At 41.2% G+C, this 22,727-nt stretch overlaps 1 protein-coding gene across 5 annotated transcripts in view; it reads right to left on the bottom strand.

The window, feature by feature from the left end:
• The window catches only part of PAK3 (p21 (RAC1) activated kinase 3), a 282,413-nt gene that overhangs the window by 63,809 nt on the left and 195,877 nt on the right, over positions 1–22,727 (bottom strand). For 2 of the 5 annotated variants that reach the window (XM_007466304.1, XM_007466305.1), the window contains 2 exons: positions 6,784–6,884; positions 1,063–1,216 (listed from right to left, as the gene is read on the bottom strand). In XM_007466304.1, the coding sequence (XP_007466366.1) occupies positions 1,063–1,216; positions 6,784–6,884 (255 nt within the window). Of the gene's footprint in view, positions 1–1,062; positions 1,217–2,361; positions 2,407–3,988; positions 4,052–6,783; positions 6,885–22,727 lie in introns of all 5 variants that reach the window. The other 3 variants (XM_007466301.1, XM_007466302.1, XM_007466303.1) reach the window with 3 other exon arrangements.

Here is a 22,727-nt window from a genome sequence, read left to right as displayed (position 1 = left end):
GGTACGCGGGCCTCTCACTGTTGTGGCCTCTCCCGTTGCGGAGCACAGGCTCCAGACGCACAGGCCCAGCGGCCATGGCTCACGGGCCCAGCAGCCATGGCTCACGGGCCCAGCCGCTCCGCGGCATGTGGGATCTTCCCGGACCTGGGCACGAACCCGCGTCCCCTGCATCGGCAGGTGGACTCTCAACCACTGCGCCACCAGGGAAGCCCCCTCTTCTTCCTTTAGATGTAAAATAATAAATTGTTTTAGAGACAAAACCCAGATCATCTTTTTCACAATGCCAAATAATTGCTTGGTATATCTTTTCAGTTGCTTACAGTGCAAATTTGGACATCAAACCTTCAAACAAAGGCTGGGTCTACAGGCTAGCAAATGAAGTCGAGATATGGCAGGAACATGGCTGTGTCAATCTCTTATAAATACCAAGACATGCTTTCTTTTTTTAAGTCTGATTTTGCGGTCAGATCAAAATAACCCAGCAACCACAAAATTTGTGCTGTGTTATCATGGTGCATGCAATTCAGTGAATCTAAGGGATAAAATAAATTTCAAGAGACCAGGGTTTAATCCAGACACCTCTTACTTCCTAAACGCATGACAAGGCCTGATCCTAAGTGACTCAGTGTCTTCATGCCAGTGAAGAGACAAAACAACAATTGTGATTTTGCTGATTCAAACTGACAACTACTGCTTCACCGAACAATTTCCTTATTTGAGTTCTAAAATCACCCAAGTACTGTAAATCTCCTAACATCAACTTCAACTTCCAACTCATCTTTTGGTTGATTTATGTTGAAGTCATTCAGAAAAGGAACTTGAACTGGCTCCGAATGCCCTCCAGGCGCATTCTGTTCTAATCCTGAGGTTCTGAGATTGGAATTACTTCTTTACTTTTTTTTTTTTTTTTTTTTTTTGGCTGCACCGTGCGGCTTTTGGGATCCTGGTTCCCGACCAGGGATCAAACCCGGGCCCCCTGCCATGGAAGCGCAGAGTCCTAACCACTGGGTCGCCAGGGAAGTCCCACTTCTTCACTTTTTGACATCCTAGATTTACTCTTACCTCCTGATGTAAAGCTCATGTACTTCTGGTTGTTGACTGTTTCTTTGGAATCATAGAATTTGAGAACATCTAGGACGGCTTGGGGGTTCTTCTTCTGTTCCAGCTTTGTTATGTTGGAGGTTTGGAGTAATCGCGCCCATTGCTCAGGAATTCCCTGTGGACAACCAAAGGGAAAGAATGGAAGCTCAGAACATTCAGCAGCTACATTTTCACGTTCCAGTAAAGTTCTTCACCAAGAAGCCCATGCTACCTGTAGGATTACACTTGGGAAACTGAAGTTACACTCTAGATTTAAAGTTAGTAACTTAATAATGCAATCATTCTCTTCTCTAATTCAAACACATAGGTAAAACTAAGATCCAACTTAAAAAGGGTGGGTGGGAGTATGACTGTGATAGAAAAAAAAAAAGCGCATGAAAATCACCTCCATATTAACTCTGCTCATCCATGAAATGATGTTTACGGCTTAGCTTATTTTTTCTGGCGACTCAGGGCAGACATAGCAAGACTTCTCTAAATTTGTGCACAGCATAGTATAGTGCAGATCAATAGATTTTATACGACTGGAATAACATAAGCTGTTTCTGGGCATGCTGTAATCAGAATATCTTTTAGAATAAAAGTAAAGCCTCACCCTTGGTCAGTTCATACTCTGTGGTTATCAAATGTAATTTTTTTGGGGGGGTCTAGAGCTTTAATATAAAGGGGGATTGAGAGGAGACAAAAATAGAATCATGGATGAGCAATAACCACAGGGGTGCTAAATAGTAACATTTTCCCTGCAGCTTTCTCCTCTCCCCCCCCATCCCCTCCTCCCCACTTCGTTCATTGGCCACATAGAACCTGGGGACAGAGGCAACCATGCCAAAACCTTCTGAAAATTTGCAATAATACTGAAGCATTTAGAGCAGAGAGGAGGGAGTGTTTGGCAATCTAACCAAGGAGAATTGCAAAAATTACACAGAGAGGTTAGCTTTGTATTGAGCGTTCAGCATTCTTTCCTACATGTTCGGCCTACAGATGTCCCCATTTCATAATTAACCAACCTCCAAGAGAACTTGGAGCGAGAAACAGACACACTCTTCCTGAAGTGCATCTAGACACAATTTACGTGGCTTTGTCCTGTGAAGTCTCGGCAAAACAATGTGTGACGTGGGCCTCCAGAGTTTGGGAATGACAACAAAAAAGTGAGATAAGCCAAGCAACAACTCTACTGCACACACATGAACCTGCTGCTGCAGTGCTATGACATCTCAAAGAAGCACTTTGATGCAAGCTTCTTTTGGGCCTGTGACGCACCTCTGGGAGCTTCCCTGGGCACATCTGTGAGCCATAGAGATCTGGCTGTAATGGACGTAAATAAAGAAAGAAAAGAAAGTTAAAACAGAATGTGGGACAACTTAGAAGGTGGGAGGAGATGAATCCAATGGGTCTGAATGGGGAGGGGTTAATCCCTTCTAAAGTGGGGCGGTTATGAAAATAGGGAGGTATTAACTAAATCAGGGGCAGGACAGGCTACAGGACAACAGATTTAAGGAAACAGAGAAAACAATAATGTTCCAAAGTTTGGATGCATAGTTCCACTTTTGGCCAGATGCTTCCTCCATAAATATGCAATAATAAGGATTACCGTTAAATGAGTGGAGAAATTACTAAAAGGCAGAAACATGAATCTGGAGGGAAGAAGGGTGGCATCATGAAAAGCTTCAACAATAATTTGTAAGTTGATTTTACGACTGGGTGATCACAGGTAGCCAATGGCCACGTGATGAACTTACAAATTTCAGTTCCCAATTCTGGTAAACCATTTTCAATTTCACATTGGAAGTGTCTGTCTGGCTAAAATTCAAAGAAGAGGTATATGGTGATGCTGAATTTAACCTGTTCTCATTAAGGTGATTCTTCTGTATTTTGGAGCTAAAGTCGTGGCTGGCTTAGAGAAAACTAGATTAAGGATTTCCCACACAGCCAGACTCTATGTTTGAATTTCTTAGACATTTAGACCAGGGAAAGGGAAACCATTTCGTTTCAAACCATATTATGAATAATCTCCATTTTAATGCCACAGTTCTAAAGTCCCACTTCCCACAACATAAGATCAGATATAAGGTAACATCTTTGTCTAAATAAAGATGATATTTCCAATGCTACAGAAACATGCTTTTACCCAACTGATTTGATTTGGGTTACAGGTCTTTGATTCCTGGCATTTGGGGTTACTCCAAGCACAGTGAAAGGACACTTTTACATGCATTCATCACGCAATTTGATGCTAAAGCCTTAAGCCAAAAATTTGAACTCAGGAGCCCATGCATGATCCCAGTTCTGATTCTAAGTGCAATTAATAGCATTTGGTTAATACTGTAATGGCCAAAGGAGTTATTAAGTGTTACAAAACCAGGTATGCATTGCACATAACCACCAGAGCAGACATCACTGGCATGATCATTACCATAATCATTAGAATATTTGCAGTTATTATACATACTCATGGCACTTCTAAACTTTTGTGATAATAGTCTTGTGATCACTAGACAGCAGGAAAAACTGCTGTCAATTGCAAAAGATCCTCCAGACAACTATACTTACCACGTGACTACACTGCTGACATAATTTTTTTCCTTTTTTAAGTTGAGATAAACCAGTTTATCAATGAAACCTGACACTTAAATTTGAATGTATGCCATAGAGGCATGTAATCAGAAAGCCATAACTCATTACTCCAAATTGAGGTACAAACCCCAAAAGTCAGATAGCTAATGGAGACCTAGAAGTGTGAGCATCAGAAGCCTGACCATGTATGTAATAACAGCTAGATGTACATCAAGCTGGGGATTGTCCAGTGTAGCCCAGGAGAATGGCAGCATGATACAACAGGCCAAGCATTTATCTTATCATAAGAAATGATAATGTATATCACTCATACCATTTTTCCCTCTGATTGACTTGAAGCGACCGTCACAGGTCTAGAGGTCTGGAAGGGGGAGTTCTGAAGTATTTGGGACAAAAATGGTAATATAAAGGGTAAGGACTTATAATAGTTTCGTACCCAAAACCTCACCTCCCAACCTAATTTTAACCTCAGGGTCCAAGTGTGTGACTAAGTGTACAAGGTTTTATGGGCCAATTAGCCAAAGGGTAAGCACCAAGCAATACACCAAACCAGTGTCCAAATATTCCAAATAACAGGCCCTTGTGAGACAACTGGATTCGACAGTTCAACAAATTGCTCAAAATTCAACCTCAACAACTGTAATGATCAAATTTAGTAATATGTCCCTCCCCCTCCACGTGAACACACGCATACACATACACACACACACAATCAATCAATTAGTGGTACTGGGGCGATTAAGACCCCATTCTAAATCCTACCAATAAAATGACTTTTAAAAGCTTATTATCATTTGGTATTTTTAAAGTTAGTAAATATAAATCATAGGTTAAGATAGTAAAAAAAAAAAAAAGGCAGAATTTGGTATCTTTAAAAAACAACGTGGGGACAAATAGTTACAAAAGATTATCACAGTGACAATAAAGTACATCAGATTTCCAAATTTAGCCTGTGTCTCATCTATATATTCAGTGGATTTCTAACAATTGCATCCAAACACTTTATTTTAAATTCGGTTTTTGGGAGGAGGGGAAAGGTTCTTGTTTGGTTTGGTTCAGTTGCATCAAAATGTTTTTCACAACTGGAAAGACTGCCCATCACACATCCCACCCCACCCCTCTCTGGTTGATTCTTGGGGTTCTAACTGACAGCAAAGTGAAAATGGATGGTCCCCAGTCAGCAAGATGATGGTGATTCACTTTCCTTCATTTCCATTCAGAACCCATAAAGAACAAAGGAAAAGCTAAAGATAGAGAAATTCTATCAGAAGATGTCAAGCAAGTAGGAAAGAGTGGAAAAAATTTAAAAATTGGAAAGGAACCAGAATATCACATGAGAATAGCGGAGGGGAAAATTTTCACATCAGAAAACAAAAAGGAAGAATAAAAGAACAGAGAAATATGGAATGACAACAATAAAACAGAAGAAAAGATTAAACAGAAGAAAAGCACATGGAAAACAAAAAGGTCAAAACTGGAAAGACAGTTCTGAAAATAAGAAAGGGAAGATTTTTAAGATAAAACTTATAATGATTCAGTGCTTTTACTCTTTCAAACATCAGAAAAAATAGTCATCTCTTTGTTTATGATTTTTTAAAAATCTAGACTTGTCCAGATTATAAAAATATATATAAATATTTTTTGTTTTGGGTGGTGATGATGGTGGTGGTAGTGGTGACAGTGAGGTTATATTTTCTAAGTGTAGCTAACAGAATATTCTCAGATACAGCAAAGAACAGAGGCTGGGCTCAAACTCAAGGCCATTTGAATAATATCTCTGACTCCAACGATGAAATTGGCTAAACCAGTATCTCAACTTTATCAGTGTCAGCACTTCTTAACATTCTCTTCTGCTTGCTACTGAGAACATACAATCAGCTCACATCACTTTACAAGGCTAAGATGTTTAGTCAGTTTCCATTTCATTCTCACACTGCTTATTTCCGGAATTGAAAAAAGAAGGTAATTTGTCAGCTCAGAAACATGGTTTGATTCTCCAAATCAAATTAATTTGCTCCTTCTTTTTTAAAATTTAATCTTATGACACAGTCTACTCACTAACCATCATGTTACGAAATAGGAAATTTAATTATTTAATACCTAACTTTCTCTCTGGTTTAAGAATCCAAGAATTAACAGTGATGGTTCTATCAAAGAATTTTTTTCCAGAATGCATTGAAAATTACTCATTATCTCAGAATGCACATTTTGATTGAGGTCCTTACTAGTATAAAAAAGTAGTTAATCTTCCTGAGGACATGTTTCTAGCCACATCTTTTCCTTCATCCATCTAAAAGAAAGATGCCAGATCTTTAAAAAAAAAAAAAGGTATAAAATATCATAGATCTGAGATCGTGTACTATTTGAGCACTAAAAATATCCAAGGAAAGACTGGATCTATAGCTATAGTCTTTCTGGAGAATTCTTACTGGTATTTACTGTGCATTATGTATATATATTTGCACATATGTGTATATATATATATATATACACACACACATATGTACAAATATAAAGTAAGCATATAACCACTAAAGCATACGATATAGCCATCAATATTTCTTCTTGAAACATGGGGTCTGTTGTTTTGAATGTCTACAAAATATACCTGTAAATAAGCCTAAAAATAAGCTTGAAATGTTCTTGAAATCAAAGAGAAGAAAAGGTCAATTTTACAGAGATATTTGGTTAGTGTGGTTAACTTATCTGGGTAATCCAGGTTCCATTGTAAAGCCTGAATTATTCAGATAGACTGCCTTCACTGGCCAAGTTGAGTCAATGGTTCTCTGATTCACTTCAAGTGATAAAGAATAGGCTCAAGCTGAGTCTATCTGGACTACATCTCCTGTGCCATGGTAAATTAGCATTTTCAATCATGTTGAAGGCTAACCGCGATCAGACGTTTTTGTTAAGATGGACAAAATAATTTTGCCAATACTCTTGCCACTCTCTAGTTCCATCTGTGATTGTCTAGGCAAAGTCCATCTTCCTTGAAATCACCAAAGACATCAAGTCTGACGTTTTGGGACGTGGCAATTCTTCCTTCAAACCTATTTTCACAAAGGCATCTTTTCATGCCTTACAAAACAAAATAAGGAGCTTACTTACAGTGAATTCCCCGGTGACTGCATCAAACCCCACATGAATCGTATGTTCAAAGTCTGAAGGAAGAGAGATCTCTGGGCGTTCTTTCTCTTTCTTCTTATTGGCTAAAGGCAAAATGTTAACATGTATTTATTTGGGATACAGTTTTGGCATCCATAAGCTGTACAATTAGGTTCATCAAAATAATTACAAAGTTGAAAGACAATTGAGTCCAACACAATTATAACAATATTTAACTCCAGAATTTATAATTTTATCTAAATAAATGGCTGAGAGTTTGACAAAATGCTATGTCCAAATAATTTACAAATTTCCAAATCCAATTCAAACAAAACTTGCAGTCAAACTGATTTATGTCCTTTACCAGTCGAATGATGTAATCAGCAGGTATCTAGGTATATTGTGTTTAACTGGTCTTGTTGGATCAAATACCACATACTGTAGAAGAAATTCATTAGACTCAAGTCAAGCTAAGCCTTACTATTAGAAAGAAAGAATAGAAAAGTGCTTAAGCTATCTATAAAAGTGTTATGAATTGTTTCTATTTTAAACCATAGCTAAATATCAAGTAACTAGAACTTTAATTTACACGTTTACATTATGAAGAGTAGCTTAATGGGCTCTTGGCCTTCTTTCAATGAGAATACTATTGCAAAGCAATAACTTTGCTAGTAAAAAACAAAACACAAATTGTTTTTACTGAATTAATTTTATTGAGTTCTTAGAAACCTCAAACCAATTCCTTGGTTTAGTCATTTTAGTTTGTAGCTATTTTTCCATGTCCCTATAAATTTTGTCATAGTAGCCATTCAAAATCATTGTTCTCAAGTAACAGATTATTCACAGTGACACAATTATGAAGAAATACATCAATAGTTAACAAATCAAAAGCCTTTAAAGGTATAATCACTGAAGAAATTAAGTTGGGAACTGTAATGAAATTAGTCTATCTCAAAAGAGATCCCAGGAGGAAGTTATTATGGAAGCATTGCAAAATGGCATTTACTAGCTTCCATAATAGACAGAGCAGCAAATTTGAGCATGTATCTCTGATATGGCTGCATTTCACAGTCAAAAAAATAATACTCACCCTAATACTGGGTAAGTCAGTGTGAACCAGTTTTGCCCAATTGAAACCAATCAACTTTAGAGTTGCCAGGGTGGCAAATTTAGAACATTCTGGTTCAAATAGATGTTTCCTTGGACTCAATTTCAGACAACATTTAATTAACCGTAATGGATCACTGGTTTTGGGGGTTACCCAGGACAAATTCTAAATTCAAAACATTTCATGTTCAAATGTCATCCGTATGGCTTCTTTTCACTTTCTGCTCTCTCTCACTGTTCCATATCCGCCAGCCAGAGGACAGAGAGATGAGACAGAAATATGGAAATTCAGGTAGTAAGAGGATTAAGATACAGGATTAAGAAAGAAAGGTTGGGGTTGAGGGGGGGACAAGAGTCACTCAAAGTCTTTGCCTGGCCATGGAACACATTTAGGACTCATTTTGAAAAGTATATATATGCCATCTAACTTCAGTTCAGCATGGATTGCACATTTACAGTGAGCCTACTTTATTGACTATCATTTTAACTGAACATTAGAGTTTGGGGTAGGTACTTTTACTTCCCCTGCATGTTTATGGACTGTAGCTACCATTTATACTCATTCACCTACCACTTTTACTTGTCCAGAAAGGCAAACAGAACAATCAGCTTTCTGTTCTTGCCACTTCACTGAAGATGTCCCAGCCACTCCTGTAATTAATCGTTTTCTTATTTTCCTCTTTCCTGATCTCCCATCCATGTTGGACATGGCTAACCACCTCTCTCTATACTTCCTTGACAACGTGGTCTGATTTTCCTCCTCCCTCAGTGACCATTCTTCATTTGATGGGCATCCTTTCTTCTGCCTTTCCTGGTGCAGTCTTTGGCATTCATTTCTCTTGGATGGCATTCGCTCCCAGATACTAACTCATGTTGGGTAATTCCCTAATCTGCGGTTGGCAGGGGTAGATACAGATTCTGTGGGACCAAAGACTTTATGTAATTTGAGAGGGAAGCTCCCTTTAGGTAAAAACAATACAAAATTGCTAGGGCTTCTTCTAGAGCCTTGGAAGAGTCCCAGGCAAGTGAGAAACTCTGAATAAGCAGCTTTATTCACTTCACAGTAAATGTACTCTGGTGGTTGGTGGCCTTTTTGGTGTCAAAGATCACTCTGAAAAATCTGAAGAAAGCTGTGGTACTTCTGTCTATAAAGTTGCACTATACACACATATACACAAGTTTGCATATAACTTCAGAGGTTCAAATTTCCTCTGGGCTCTAGGTTAAGAAGCCCCAGCTTAGTCTCCATCTCTAATCATTGTATCATCTTGCATCCATGACCTCTCTTGCCAGCAAACAGCCTCTCCCTACTTCTCCATTAGCAATGGCTGCACAATTGAAGCCTGTTGACTTAGACGGAAACACTCCACTTCAGCTGAGATGTGTGAATCAGCCTATGGGGTCTCCCTAAGGCCATCTGGTTGCCAGTCCCTTACCAGCCTAATTATGCCATTCTCTTCACGTAGGACGAAGCGTAAAGAGAGGCAGGAAGCCCAAACTCGCTCCTCCTTCAGTGTCCATGTTCTCGGTGAAATGATAAGCACTCAGCACACAGATCAGAGAAGGATTAAGGCCTTGGACTCCTCCTCTGGGAGGCTCTAAGCAATGAAAAGATTACGACCTCCTCTCTCAAATAAAAGCAATACTAAAGCATAAAAAGGGAAGGAAGCCCCCAAAGTTCTGATGTTCCTATGATGATTAACTTAAAAGTCTTTTAAAAAACTACTCTATATCCCAAATCAAAATGTTTTCACATTTTGGGTGCCCCGATGTGCTGGGCCTTAGGCGCACGCGTACTCTGGCTTTTGATTATTTCAGCCCTTTTGCCCAACTGCCCAAATCATAAATTTCTTCAACTCCCACTTTAATTCTACCTTAATCAGTCATCACGTTCCATTCCCCAAACTCACTTTGGATGCATCTTCTTCCTTTCATCTCCACAAACCATCATCTTAGTCCAAGGCACTGGCATTTTTCACCTGGTCTTACTACCTCCAATTTTGCCCCCTGCAATTCATCTGTGGCCAGCCAGAGTAATCTTTTCCCCGCCTCCCTGCCGGTAAGATCCTTCAACGGCTCCCCATTATCCAGAAGTTCAGAGTTCATATGCTCCTTAGCGTGCTAGCCAAGGGCCTGCTTAATCTGCCCCCAGCGTACCTCTCTACTATCTATTCTTGCTATGGCCCCCGCTGTTCCATACCCATTTCATGCTCCCTCAACTGCCAAGCTTTTCTCTACGTTACACGGAGGCCTGGGAAGTCTTACTTCTTAACGCCCCACATCTGCACCCATTAGTCTTTTTTTTTTTTTTTTTTTGCAGTACGCGGGCCTCTCACTGCTGTGGCCTCTCCCGTTGCGGAGCACAGGCTCCGGAAGCGCAGGCTCAGCGGCCATGGCTCAGGGGCCCAGCCGCTCCGCGGCATGTGGGATCTTCCTGGACCGGGGCACGAACCCGTGTCCCCTGCATCGTCAGGCGGACTCTCAACCACCGCGCCACCAGCGAAGCCCCAGTCCTTTTTCTTGAAGACTCACTCTTGTGTTTCCTCTCCATTGGCAAGTCTTTTCCTGTCTTCCCTCTGCAGACAAAGTTGAATGCCCTTCTCTTCATGCTCCCAGAGAGCTACCCAGTGTGTACTCTGAGTTTGGCCCTTATTAACACTGAATTGTCATTTCTTCTTTACATACCTATCTCTCTAGCTAAAATCTGAGATATTTGACAGCAGAGACTGTATCTTATTCGTTCTCACATTCCCTAGCACCTGGCTTATGTCTGCACACGTAATCACTATCATCTATGGAATATTCACCATGTGCAAAGTCCTTCTAGGGTTATCTCATTTAATCTCCACCACAATCTTATAAGGCAGGCATTATTATTGTATTATTATTGTTTTACAGATGAGGAACGTAAGACTCAGTGAAGTTAAACCACATATCCAAGATGATTACACAGCTGGCAGGTGTCAGAGCCAGGAGTTGAACCTAGGTCTCAGTTGTGTCTACAGAACCTAAGCTCTTAATAGCTACACTATTTATTACTCAGTAGCATTAAAAGAAAACCTCAATAGGTTTGAGCTGTTAGTCTTCAGTAAATAGTTAGTGACTGAATGGAGACTAGCTGAGAACTTTTTTCTTTTTTTTTCTTTTAAGGAATACTAAAATATCTGTATCTCCCCCAGAAAATTCTGTGAGCAGTGGCTGTTTATACTAAGACTCATCCTGACCTGAATCTTGGGCTCATAAGACGCGGCCTGATCACCTCTGGGTTGATATTTGCAGAGAGCAGAAGAACAAACGAGTACCACTTTCTAAGTGTATCAACCATATTCTATTGGAACCTAGAATGAAGGCCACAAATTGCTGACTAGACCACAGATTACAAATGGTGTTTGGCACTGGGACCCTCTGCCTGCTCATGGTTCTGGCTGTAACTCCAGGGGCCAGCTAATCTCTCCAGAATCTCTCATCCTGACATCTTTCCCCATCCCTCTACATTTTTTTTTTTTTTTTTTTTTTTTGTGGTACGCGGGCCTCTCACCGCTGTGGCCTCTCCCGTCGCAGAGCACAGGCTCCAGACGTGCAGGCTCAGCGGCCATGGCTCACGGGCCCAGCCGCTCCATGGCATGTGGGATCCTCCCAGACGGGGGCACAGACCCGCGTCCCCTGCATCGGCAGGCGGACTCTCAACCACTGTGCCACCAGGGAAGCCCCCCCACTACATTTTAAAGAAAGAGAAGTCATCTGTCACCTCCTGTGCACCCTGACCCCGATGTTCTGCATTTCTGTAGTGACTAGGGCTTACTCCATTAAAATCCCCCTACACCTTTACTTCAACCTTTTCATTAAATGCGCTGTTGACTTCTTGCCTTAGGTTCTCAAACTTCACTGTGCATCACTCTCATGTGGGAAACTTCAAAAAAGTAAGAGAGAGATTGAGATTTCAGAGCCCTGCCCCCAGAGATTCAGATTTAGTCTGGGGTAGACCTCAGCACCTTTCATTTTTAAACGCCCTCCGGTATTTCCATTAAGCAGCTGGGGTTGAGAAAAATAATTTTAAACCCTACCATCCAACGAAGGTATCACTTCCTCAGATAATCCTGATGGATGCTGACGGTTCTTCCCCATTCCAAGTCTTTAGGTCCGGGGGAATGCAAAAGGGCAGAGTTTCCTCATTTTTATTCCATATTGTTTGTTTGAGATCAGTACTTCTGCACTTTCCTACAAAGCCCCCTCCTCTGAGGTTACTGCCATTTAGTTCTCCTGGCCAAGTCCTCTTATCCACTGAGGACTTTGGTTCCCAGTATTCTTTCCAACACTCAGTGCTGCCATCTCTCTGTGAAACGTAATATACAAATGGACACCTCTTTCATACACACCGTCTCCTTTTAACTCCTTGATCTCCCTCAGCTCTGATGAACTTTATCTCCTTTCCACTTCTTCAATCCACTCTCATGGTCACCATTAAACAAGTGGTTCTCAACCAGGGCTGCTCATCAGAATAACCCATAGAGTTTCATAAAAATCCCAACACCTTGGGCCCACTCAGAACCTACTGTATCAGGATTTCTGAGGATGAGACCTGAGCAAATGATTGTTTTAAGCGCCATAGATGATGTGCAGACAGAGTGGAGAACCACAGCCACCCCAGGCCTCTTCATTATCCAGAATGACCCTTCCTCTGAAATATTCTGAAATAACCCTGTTATCTCATTCTCTGGGCCCAGCCTCCCATCCTGCCAGCCTTCTCACTCTTTCATGACCTTATTCCTATTTTACTTGTTCTTTGATGTCAACAAAACCTCCAATCCCTGGACCCTTCCATTTTCAGCCAATTTCCCAGCTTCCTCCTCGCCTAGACTCTGTGGTCCATCATTTAAACTGCTCTTAAGCCAGTGCCCTGGAAACTAAGCTCCTGTGACCCCCTCTTGCAATTCTCCCACAAAACCTTACCCTGACAGAATCCAACTGTGAAATCTCCATTTCCATACGGAGGCTGGTAAAAGTTGTTGGGGGAAAAAGAATCACACAGCCATGCAGACTGGTGCTTACTATAAAGGTCACGGACAGAATTGGGTCATCAATGGCACTGAGCAGTATCCTTCTTGACCCTGGCCGACTTCCTTTCCCACTGCTCTTAGCGAATATTCTAGAATTTCACAACTTCGCTCAAACTTCTGGTTCATCCCCTCCTCCCTTACTTCCAGCGTAAGAAATTCCTTCTAATTCACTGAGAAAAACGGAGGCCATCAGTTTGGAACTCCTTTGACTTCACTTCCTGTCCCGCTCCTATGAATTTATCTCCATCAGTAACATCTCCCATCACATCTTACCGGAAACAGTGTCCTCTCCTTCTACCTGAGGTTTATGCCCTCACTGGTGCTCTAGATCCCTGTCCCTCTCACTTCTCCAGGGGGTCTCACTCCATCAATTACCTCCTATTTCCTCTTATATCTTCAATCTCTCCCTCTCTACTAACACTTTCTATTTGGCTTTAAAAAAAAACATGCTGAGATTTCTTTAGTCCTTAAAAATTGAAACCTCCTGCCACCACACAGCTTTCTTTAGTTGTTATAGTCTCTTGAACTTTCCTTCTCTAGCTTAAACTTCTTGAAAAGGCAATCTAGACTTCCTTAACCCTCACTCTTCAAACCACGGCAATGAGTCTCTGAGGTCCCAAACTGATCTCCCTGAAGACAGCCATTTTCCAGTCCTTACAACCACTGACCTCTCAGTCAAAACTGACATTGCTGACCATGCACTTCATGAAACTAACTTCTCCCCACCATCTCTCACACAGTTCTTTCCTGGAGTCTATTCCTACATTTCTGGGTCTTTTGTAGGCAATTTAAATAGTATTCCCCAGGAGCTGCCCTAGGTCCTCATCTCTTCTCATCAACACACCTCTCCCTTTGGTCACCTCATCTACTTGTACGGTTTCAATCACTATCTACTTCCGTGACTCCCCAGATGGATCCCCAGCCCTGATCTCTCTGCTGTCCCCTGACTGAACACCTCTATCTGGATGCCTCACAGGCCCCTCACTCGAAATACTTTCAAAAGAAAGTGAATTCTCTACTGCCTTTCCCCATGTAAAAATAAGAAACCACAACTCCTCGTGTTCCCTACCTCACCCTCCTCTAGTTTCTCTTGTCACCATCTGATCAGTTGCCTAGTTCTATTAATTCTTCCTCGTAAATGTGCCCTCTGCATTGCCCTCTTTTATTCTTACAACACTGGCCCTTAGGCCAGGCCACTGTCACTTCTCACCTACCTGAATCCCATAGCCTGACTTGTCTTCTTTCATCGCCCCCCCCCCCCCCACCCACATTCATTCTTCTCCTGTGGCTAGAGTGATACTGTGAGACACAAATCTGATTATTATTCCCCTGCTTCAATGTTTCCGCGTCGCCTTCAGAATCATATTCAAAGCGCTTAGCATGGCACATATAAGCCCTCCAGAACCCGATCCCCAATTCCTTCCACAGCTCTGTCTTCCATGCCTCTCCCACCAGCACTCTATGCACTAACTATGCTGAACTACCTGTAGTTACAGTCAAAGAACCTCAACTAATAGTGTGTCACGCCTACTGCCTTCATAATGCTGCTCCTTGTTTCTGGGATGCCACCCAACTTTTATTAGCTGGCTCTATTCCTTCATTAAGACTCACCTCAGTTGAGTGGTCACCTCCTCCAGGAAGCCTTCCCTAACTGCTCCCTTCCCTCTCTGTCTTCAACAGACGCCCCATCTCAGTGCTCACTTCTCTACTGCACTTACCACGCTGATCTCTACTCATTGACTGACTTGTCTGCGTCCCTCATTAGGCCATCAGTTCCTTAAGGGCAGGAACTGGGACTTATTCACCTCTGTACCCCAACATCTATCTAGCATAGTACTTGATTCAATAGATATTTAATGAATATGCAAATGAACAAATGAATGGATGAATGAATGACCTTCATTATATGAAATGAGACCCAATATATGGGAACAGGTCATGCCTATTTGCCATTATGTGTTCATGGATGAGGAGACATTGACCCAGGTTCCCCAAGAAGGCTGGGGGGTGGGGTGGGAGGGTATGTTTTAGAGTAGTTGTTATAGTTGCAGTTGGTGGTGATGGCGTTGTTGCTGTTTTCCCCACACTAGGGATGCCTCTTTACTCATTCAGGTACACCTCTTGCCTGGTGCCACTTTGGGGCCAAAAGCATATATTGGCAACACAGTTGTGCAGGGTTCGAGGTACAGCAAAGCAACCAATTCTCCCCTGGATGAAATCCCAGGATAGCGCTATGCCTGCCTCCTGAAAGCATTTTAGAAATCTGTCACCTGAGTCTTCCTTGTTGTAGGAGTTCCACTTGTCATCTTCCCCTAAAATTCCTGGAAGTTTTGTTGGGCCTTCTCATTGGATGTCACGTCCAGAATTATTTTTTAGAACACTTTCTAGCTCCTTCAAAACAGAGCATGCAGGAAAAGAAAAAGAATAACAGGGGACAGACAGAGAGAAATGCGTTCCTACATAATTTAGCCGAAGAGAACAGAACGATAATTATTTTTTAAAAAGAATGGAAAGCACGCAAAGTTACGGTGTACAGCATAATAAAGAAAAGTGACATTGAAAGCCATATAAATACAGAAAGAGAAAACCAAAATATTATATAAAACATATTTTTTAAATGCAGAAACAATTTTTCCAAAGAAAGAAGCACTTAGGCTGGCTAGTTCTAAACAGCAAGCATTTCACAGCCCTGGCTCTGAGGAACAACTCTCTCTTGCTACTGCCCCAGCTTCCTTTTCCTCTGAACAGGTCAGTAGGTCCATTAACCAGTATACATGGAACTGTGGATCAGTGTAGTGACAGATTGCGCTGCGTGACTCATTAGGAACTAAAGTAATATTCTAAGTTTGTGATCTCATTGGGGAAATAAGCTTAGCAAACAAGAAGCAACAACTGATACTACCAGACCAAGGAAAATTCGGTGCTAAGTTGGGAAAAATAGAGTATAAATGCTGTAGCATGTCAAAATAAAAGAAGATCAGAAAACTGTGGCGGAGAGTGAGGGCTTACTGGAGAGGAGGTAGGATTTGGGAGATGGGTCTTAAAGAATGGGTAGGCAGGAAAGGTAAGGCATTGCAAGCAGGAAAATCGGGAGAGGCAAAGCTTGGACGTTGAAATGTATACAGCACATTGACGAGGAAGTGAGGAGACAGAAGGGTAAATGGGTAGGGTGTAGTCTTGGAAATCAGGAAGATGAAATTGGAGATGGTGATAACGAATATGCTGGGAAAGGCTTTGAGCAGGTGGATGATATGATAGAAAAGGCGTCTTCTGGAAGACAAGCCAGATAGCTTTGTGCTGCTAGGGACACGTGGGATGGTAGGGGCAGGCTTCAAAATGGTCACTGTTTCACACAGACTGAGGAAGAAAATGAATGGTGGGGATGGAATGGGAGGGCCTATCTGCCACTGCATCTGTTGCCTCGAAGGATCACCTACTGGGCATTTCCTGCATAAACGGCATGTCTGATTTCTGCACCTAGATTGAAAATTACCTGAGGACAGGGAATTTTATCATATATGTAGTATTTCCCGTCCCACGACACACAGTGCAGAGCTAGGCACATAAAAAGCAGGCACAAATCTTTTCTGAGTAAAGCATATAAGTGAACTACAAAAGATGCTCCAGGTAAGCCGACATTAACATCCAATTCTGTTCTACCTCATTTTTTAAATTGCGATAGCTAATAAACTAGATCTGGGCTCAAAGTCCGCACGCAACTCAGACTTAGGCATTGGCTGGTTGCACGTGTCTCTATCCTGTGATCTTCCAGAAAGTTCCTTTGAGACAAAGGAGGTCTAAAAAAACATTTTGCTAGGAGGCTCATACTGGAGTTGCTGGAGTTGGAGCTCTCCTAGGAGGGTCGCCTGTCCTACAACCCCTAGCTTGACACTAGAAGCCCTCCCGCCTCTCCCCGCTTTGTGGCGCTCCCCCTACCCAGGTGCAATCTGTACTCAGTGTTGTGTGTTCCTGAGGCCAAACAACTTGCGCCGACATGGGGTCATTTCTGGCAGGGGCAGTGAGGGTGTCAGGGTTAGAGATCCATCGTACTAAAATACTTGATTTTCACCTCAATATTCCTGGGCTTTGCTCTGGGAACGCCATGTTGGAAGGATACAGAAGTATTTTTAAAGGGCCATTCATCTCCTATGGGTGACAACCTTTACTTTTCCCAATAGACGATCCTTAGTGACTTGGTCACCCTTTAGCTGGGTGAGAGGCGCATTCAGTGGTTCGATAATTTCTCCAATTTACTGAGAGGCAGTGCCTCACAAAGATCGTTTACAAAATGTTACCCTTGTGGTCTTTCAAGAATTAAAATGCCTTAGTGTCTACTTAACTACCAGGAAAGTAAATTAAGTACCGGAGTTGGTGGTTTTTAAGTTAAAAAATGCCATTTTGCTCCATCCTCTGCTTTGTGGGTCACTGAGCACACCGTTCCGTAACTGCCTGCTTACCCAGCCCCCAGCCGGGAAAATGTCTGAGGTCTTATAATTCGGGTAAGAATAAGTATCCCGAAACCGTTCTTTCTATGGCAACAGCAGCCCTGCAGGTGGTGTCAAAAAGGTGAGTGTTCATTGTGAGGGCAAACAGTTCCAGGGGGACTGACTTCTGCAAGGACAGTTCTAGTTTCTGGCACTCCTGCTCTATAAACAAATATCCTGTTTGAGGACATATTATGAGAGGGGACCCACAGGAATTCCTCACCTCCTGAATTCAGGAAGTGCATATTTTCCCTTACAGAGGGGAGAGATTATTTAGTTTTCCTCTGTTTTTTTTTTTTTTTTTTTTTTTTTTTGTAGAAAGAATGACATTTTGTGGGCCTTCACTCTTTTTTTTTTTTTTTTTTTTTTTTTTTTTGGTAGAAAGAATGACATTTTGTGGGCCTTCAACATTTATTTTTCCCATTGGAAATACTTGAAAGTACTGTGTGGTAACTACAATGGAAAGTTAGGCATAAAAATAGATTTTATTCTTGGCTCTAAGAATTTAAAGAAATAGATAGTGCAAGGTTGGTAAAAAATTTAAAAGAGGTTCTACATAACAGATATATTTCTGCTTAAACCTAGCATCTTGGGCAAAATACATACCGATTCTGAGCAGAAAAGGAAACCGATGTTGAGTAAATGAGGAAAAGGGCCCAAATCCTTCAATACTGGATTATGAGTGAACCTAAAGGGAGGGATGAGAGGTGACTCTTGTCTTCTATTTTAATATAGCTCTTTATTTTAATTATAACAATATCAGATATTACTTTTGTAATAGGAAAAGATTTTAAAGGCAAAAAAAACAACACAGGAATCAGGGGGGAAAATTAACTATTTTCTTTTTTTTACAAAGGCTGTTACTTTCTGCTAGCAAGTTAGGCCCTCAGGAGGAGTGACTTATAAAAAGGCATGACTACTGTTGTTAACTGCTGATTGAGGAAATGGGTTAGATTCACCCAAGTTTCACCTGCTTCCATAAAAATTCCACTTCTGCATATTGCATTGGCCAAAACCTATTTTCAAGACAGGTGAGGTGACTCTCATTTTATGGCAAGCGGTGTAACAGTCAACCGCCACTGGACCAGGAGCCGGGGATCTAAATTCTAGGCCAGTCTTGCTTTGTAATTAGTAGTGGGGCAAGTTTGTGGAGGTCAGTTAACCTCTCTCAACTTCTGCCTTCCTCTGCAAAATGGGTAAACCTTGCCCCCGTCACAGGAGGTTCCAAGAAGGTGGTTGATATGAAAGTACACTGAATGCTGTAACATCCCTACAACTACCATCCAAAACACATCATCTCACTAGGAATATATGTATTAGCAGGGTGACTGTGTTTGCTGGAGAATTAAGTAACCTGTCATTTCTTAAACCCAGCACTTGCATGCTATGAATGATGTCCTTGCAAATGTAACTACCAAGAAAGGAGATTAAACTGGGCTATCTTAAACATTCACTGCTCTGACGTCTTTCATTATATTATTAGCAAACGCCAGAAGTATATAGTTGGGAAGGCCCATGGTGGAAGGTTCCTTCACCTGCCTTCAGGCAGAACCTGCTAAAGTCATGAGACACCCCCCTATAAAGAACCTAGAAAATTTCACCCTTGGTAATTCATAATATTTAGTCGGCATATCTGGAATTTCTTTATGGCTAGTTCCATTCCCTCTGGTGGAACAGTAAGCCCACTTCCTCCTGTCAGGTCTTCAGTGGCTATGAAAAACAATATATGCCCTCCATAAACCAGCAGCCTTTAATGTATAGATAAAAACACAAAGTGGTACCCAGTTCCGCAAGAGTAGCTACAAGCCCAATTCAGAGGTTGGGTGTTCCATGAGGATGACAGGGAAAAGGAAATGATGGTCCCATGTGAGCCCTTTTAGTGACTCCCACTCACATACAAGCAGACAGCCATCACCTTCAGTGGTATCATCTTCAAAAACTTTCAGCAAAAGTGATCATTCTGGCAAATCATTCTGAACTTGACTCTTACCTATCTTCTTCCAGGCAACACACACTGGTTCCAACTCTCATTTACACCCAATTCACACATGCAACAATTTCAATGGAAAATGTTGGAAAACAAAAGGCAAATATGAGGCCATGTCCTCAACTGGACACTTCTGATCATGTGGATAATGATATAGGGCAAAAAATAAGTTTGAAAGGGGTGGAGGAAGGCCTCATTTGTTTTGAGGAAGGCAACTTCATATCCCTTAGCTGGTGTCAAATTCACCCTCTTTGCAACCCTTCATCTTAATGTTTGATACATCTCTCTTCTGTCTTCCTCTCTTATCCATTTCCTGTACCTTCTCCATCTCCTAGTCTCCCTCTCATACACTGCTTCCTCTCTCAATTTATTTCTCCCCGTTGCTTCTCTCCTTGCATCTATTTATCTCCTAATCCCACATTCCATACTTTTCTTGAATTTGTCTGCTGGTTCTACTGGGCCACCATATTTGTGCCCAGTTTCCCTGTTTACGGGCCCTGAGGTAGAAGCACAGGTCCTAGTAGATAGAGTGCATCCTTACCCCACCTTCTTCCCATTTCAAACACAGAGGACTTCTAGGAGTAAAGGAACAGTACAGGAGGCTCTTCTCCGGGGCAGAGCACTGACCATGGAGGACGAGCAAGATGCCGTGCCCTTTCGCTCCCCAAAGGGCAAGGCAGTGACCTCCAAAGAGCACTCTTTGCTGAGCTGTATGGTCTACATTTGAAGGACCAAGAGGAATGTAAACACCATTCAGGATGTAGTGGTCTCTGACATCTGACTTTCTGCTAACAGAACCCTCAAATAATTGAGACTCCCACTCATAGTTAGTGCAAGGAAAATAACCTTGAGCTACCGCAAGATCCCAAAGGGTCTTTAGCATCACCGAAGAAAGACTGCATACTGTTCAGTCTAGTTATCACACTAAGTATTTTTTATTGTGCATTAATTAGATGAAAGTTAATAACGTGTATTGACCAAAACATTTGAGTAACAAGACCATAAAGGATAACTGAGTCTTCTTTAACATAATTGGTGCACAGTAATGCTTCCTGCTGTGTGGTGTATATAGAGGATAACATACTCTAGGAATTATCACAATAACGTGTATGCAATACAATAACAAAACTATACGGCACTTTAAGAACTTTTTCTTCAGTAAAATTTGAAAAAAAAAGAACTTTTTCACATATATGAACACACTCAATTTAGAACCTCAAGCTTCTAAAGTAAGCAATATGTAAGCCAATAAAGTACACATACCAAGTGAGAATCTAACCCATCAAGCACCCAAATCAAATGTTAGCACATCTCTCTTGTCAAGAATATTTTCTTGCCATCATTTCTTTCCAAAAAGACATGAAAAAACGTTTTCTTTCTTTCTGAGTGGCAACAAAAAGTCCCCTCTTCTGAAATTCAGATATGTTTCAAAGTGCACTGCCATCTTCTTAAGGAAAAATGAAAGCCACTGCTGGCTTCTGGATGCTAGGAACATAGTTTACCACCTATCCCTTTGTCTTGTTGCAAGGCAGTGTGATAGAGTAGCACAAGCATAGGGTTTGGAGCCAGAGACACCTGGGAGATTTCTGGCGTCTATCATTTGCTTTGTGACCCTATAGGCTGTCTACTTAAACGCTTTGAGCTTAAATGGCCTCATCGGTAAAAAGGGGTTAATACAGAGTAGTTGTAAGGATGTAAAGACTCAATACACATAAAGTGCCCGTCACACAGCTTGGCACGTAGGAACTAAGCGGTAAGTGACAGATCACTTCCTATTCGTCTTGATTTGATTTATCCAACTATCCCCTCGTACACCTCCAGGAAGGGGGGCCTTCACTTCCATTTGCAGGCTCACCAGCTCCCAAATCTCTCGATTTCGCACAAACAAAATGCACGTGAACTGTGCTCACTAAAGACACAGCCCTTCATACAGCATTGCATGCCCCCTGAAGCACACCTAATGCTCTAGTACAGCACAAGACACAAGACGCATAAGCACGCTTCAGAAGACACAGACGTCACATAGGACACGTCACCTCCAAAGGCAGCCTCACCTGCTTCTTTCCCACATGTTCTTCCAAGCTTCCAGTCCTTAACATTGATTATTTTTAGAGGTACTACGCCATTTTCAGAGTCCTGGCTGATTCTTTTGCCTCATTGCCTTTGCCTTATTGTTTTATTTATTCATGTATTTTTTCATGTATTTATTTACCCATCCATGTATTCATTCCCCACCTTGTTCCAAAATAGATATAAGACGGCTTACAAGAATACACAAAATGCAGCATGATAGCAGCAGAAATTCAAAGTCGATATAGTGAAAGGAAAAAAAAAAATAGAACAAAGATAGGCACATAAAACGGAGCCTGGAAGAAAGCTATACAAAGTGCATACATACCACAGAGGCCCATTACAAGTGCTAGGCAGGGGCCATACATCTGGCTCTACGCTTTCTAGTAGCCAACAAAAGAGAAACCTGATCACTCTCACACTTCACAGGGTCCATAAAGGAACATCAAACCACTTGTTCAGGATGTCCTTTTCCTGGTCTAAATTCTGAAAACTTTTGTAAGGTGAAGCATCATAATTGCGTGGCAAACTGTCCCTCGTACTTTGCGCTAACACCAAGATTCAGCTCCTGGAAAGGCCTCCAACAAAGACAGGTCCTCAATCTGGAAATTACTTTTACTACTTGTTTTTCTTCTACCTGTCCCTTGAAGTTCCATTTGGTCAATGAAATGTAGCTATTAAAGAGACCCCTTAAAACAAACAAAAACCTCTGCTGTCACCAAAGCAAGTATTTTCATTTAACTAAGGAAATAGACAATGTGACATTATTTATGACAAAAATTTGGATAGGATCCCAAACAACGAACAAAATATATGGTTAAGTAAACCATGATGCTACTATATGATGAAATGTTACATATCACCAAAAATTATATTTATGAAAGCTTTTTTAAAATATAGGGAAGTGTTCATGATAAAATGTTGAGTGAAAAAGCAGGATATAAAACTGTATATGTTATGATTTTAACTGTATAAAAAAGTATATGTATATATAGCCATTAAAAAAAGTCTGGAAATCAAGCCGCTAAAATATTAACATTGTTTCTGAGATTTGTGAATATGGGTGATTTTTACTGTTTCTATATTCTTGTCTTTATTTTCCAAGTTTTTATCATTGATGAACAATTTCTCTATGATGAGAAGAAGAACTGGGTGGAAAAACACAAACCCAGTGAGTTATCTTTGGCTTGTGAAATTGTGGGTAATTTTAACTTTCTTTTTTCTTTTCTTTTTTTTTTTTTT

The sequence above is a fragment of the Lipotes vexillifer genome, unplaced genomic scaffold (genome assembly GCF_000442215.2).
Source record: "Lipotes vexillifer unplaced genomic scaffold, Lipotes_vexillifer_v1.1 scaffold298, whole genome shotgun sequence".
Classification (NCBI taxonomy): Eukaryota; Metazoa; Chordata; class Mammalia; order Artiodactyla; family Lipotidae; genus Lipotes; species Lipotes vexillifer.
Note: the sequence above shows the minus strand (reverse complement) of the source record. Positions and strands in the feature narration are given on the sequence as shown.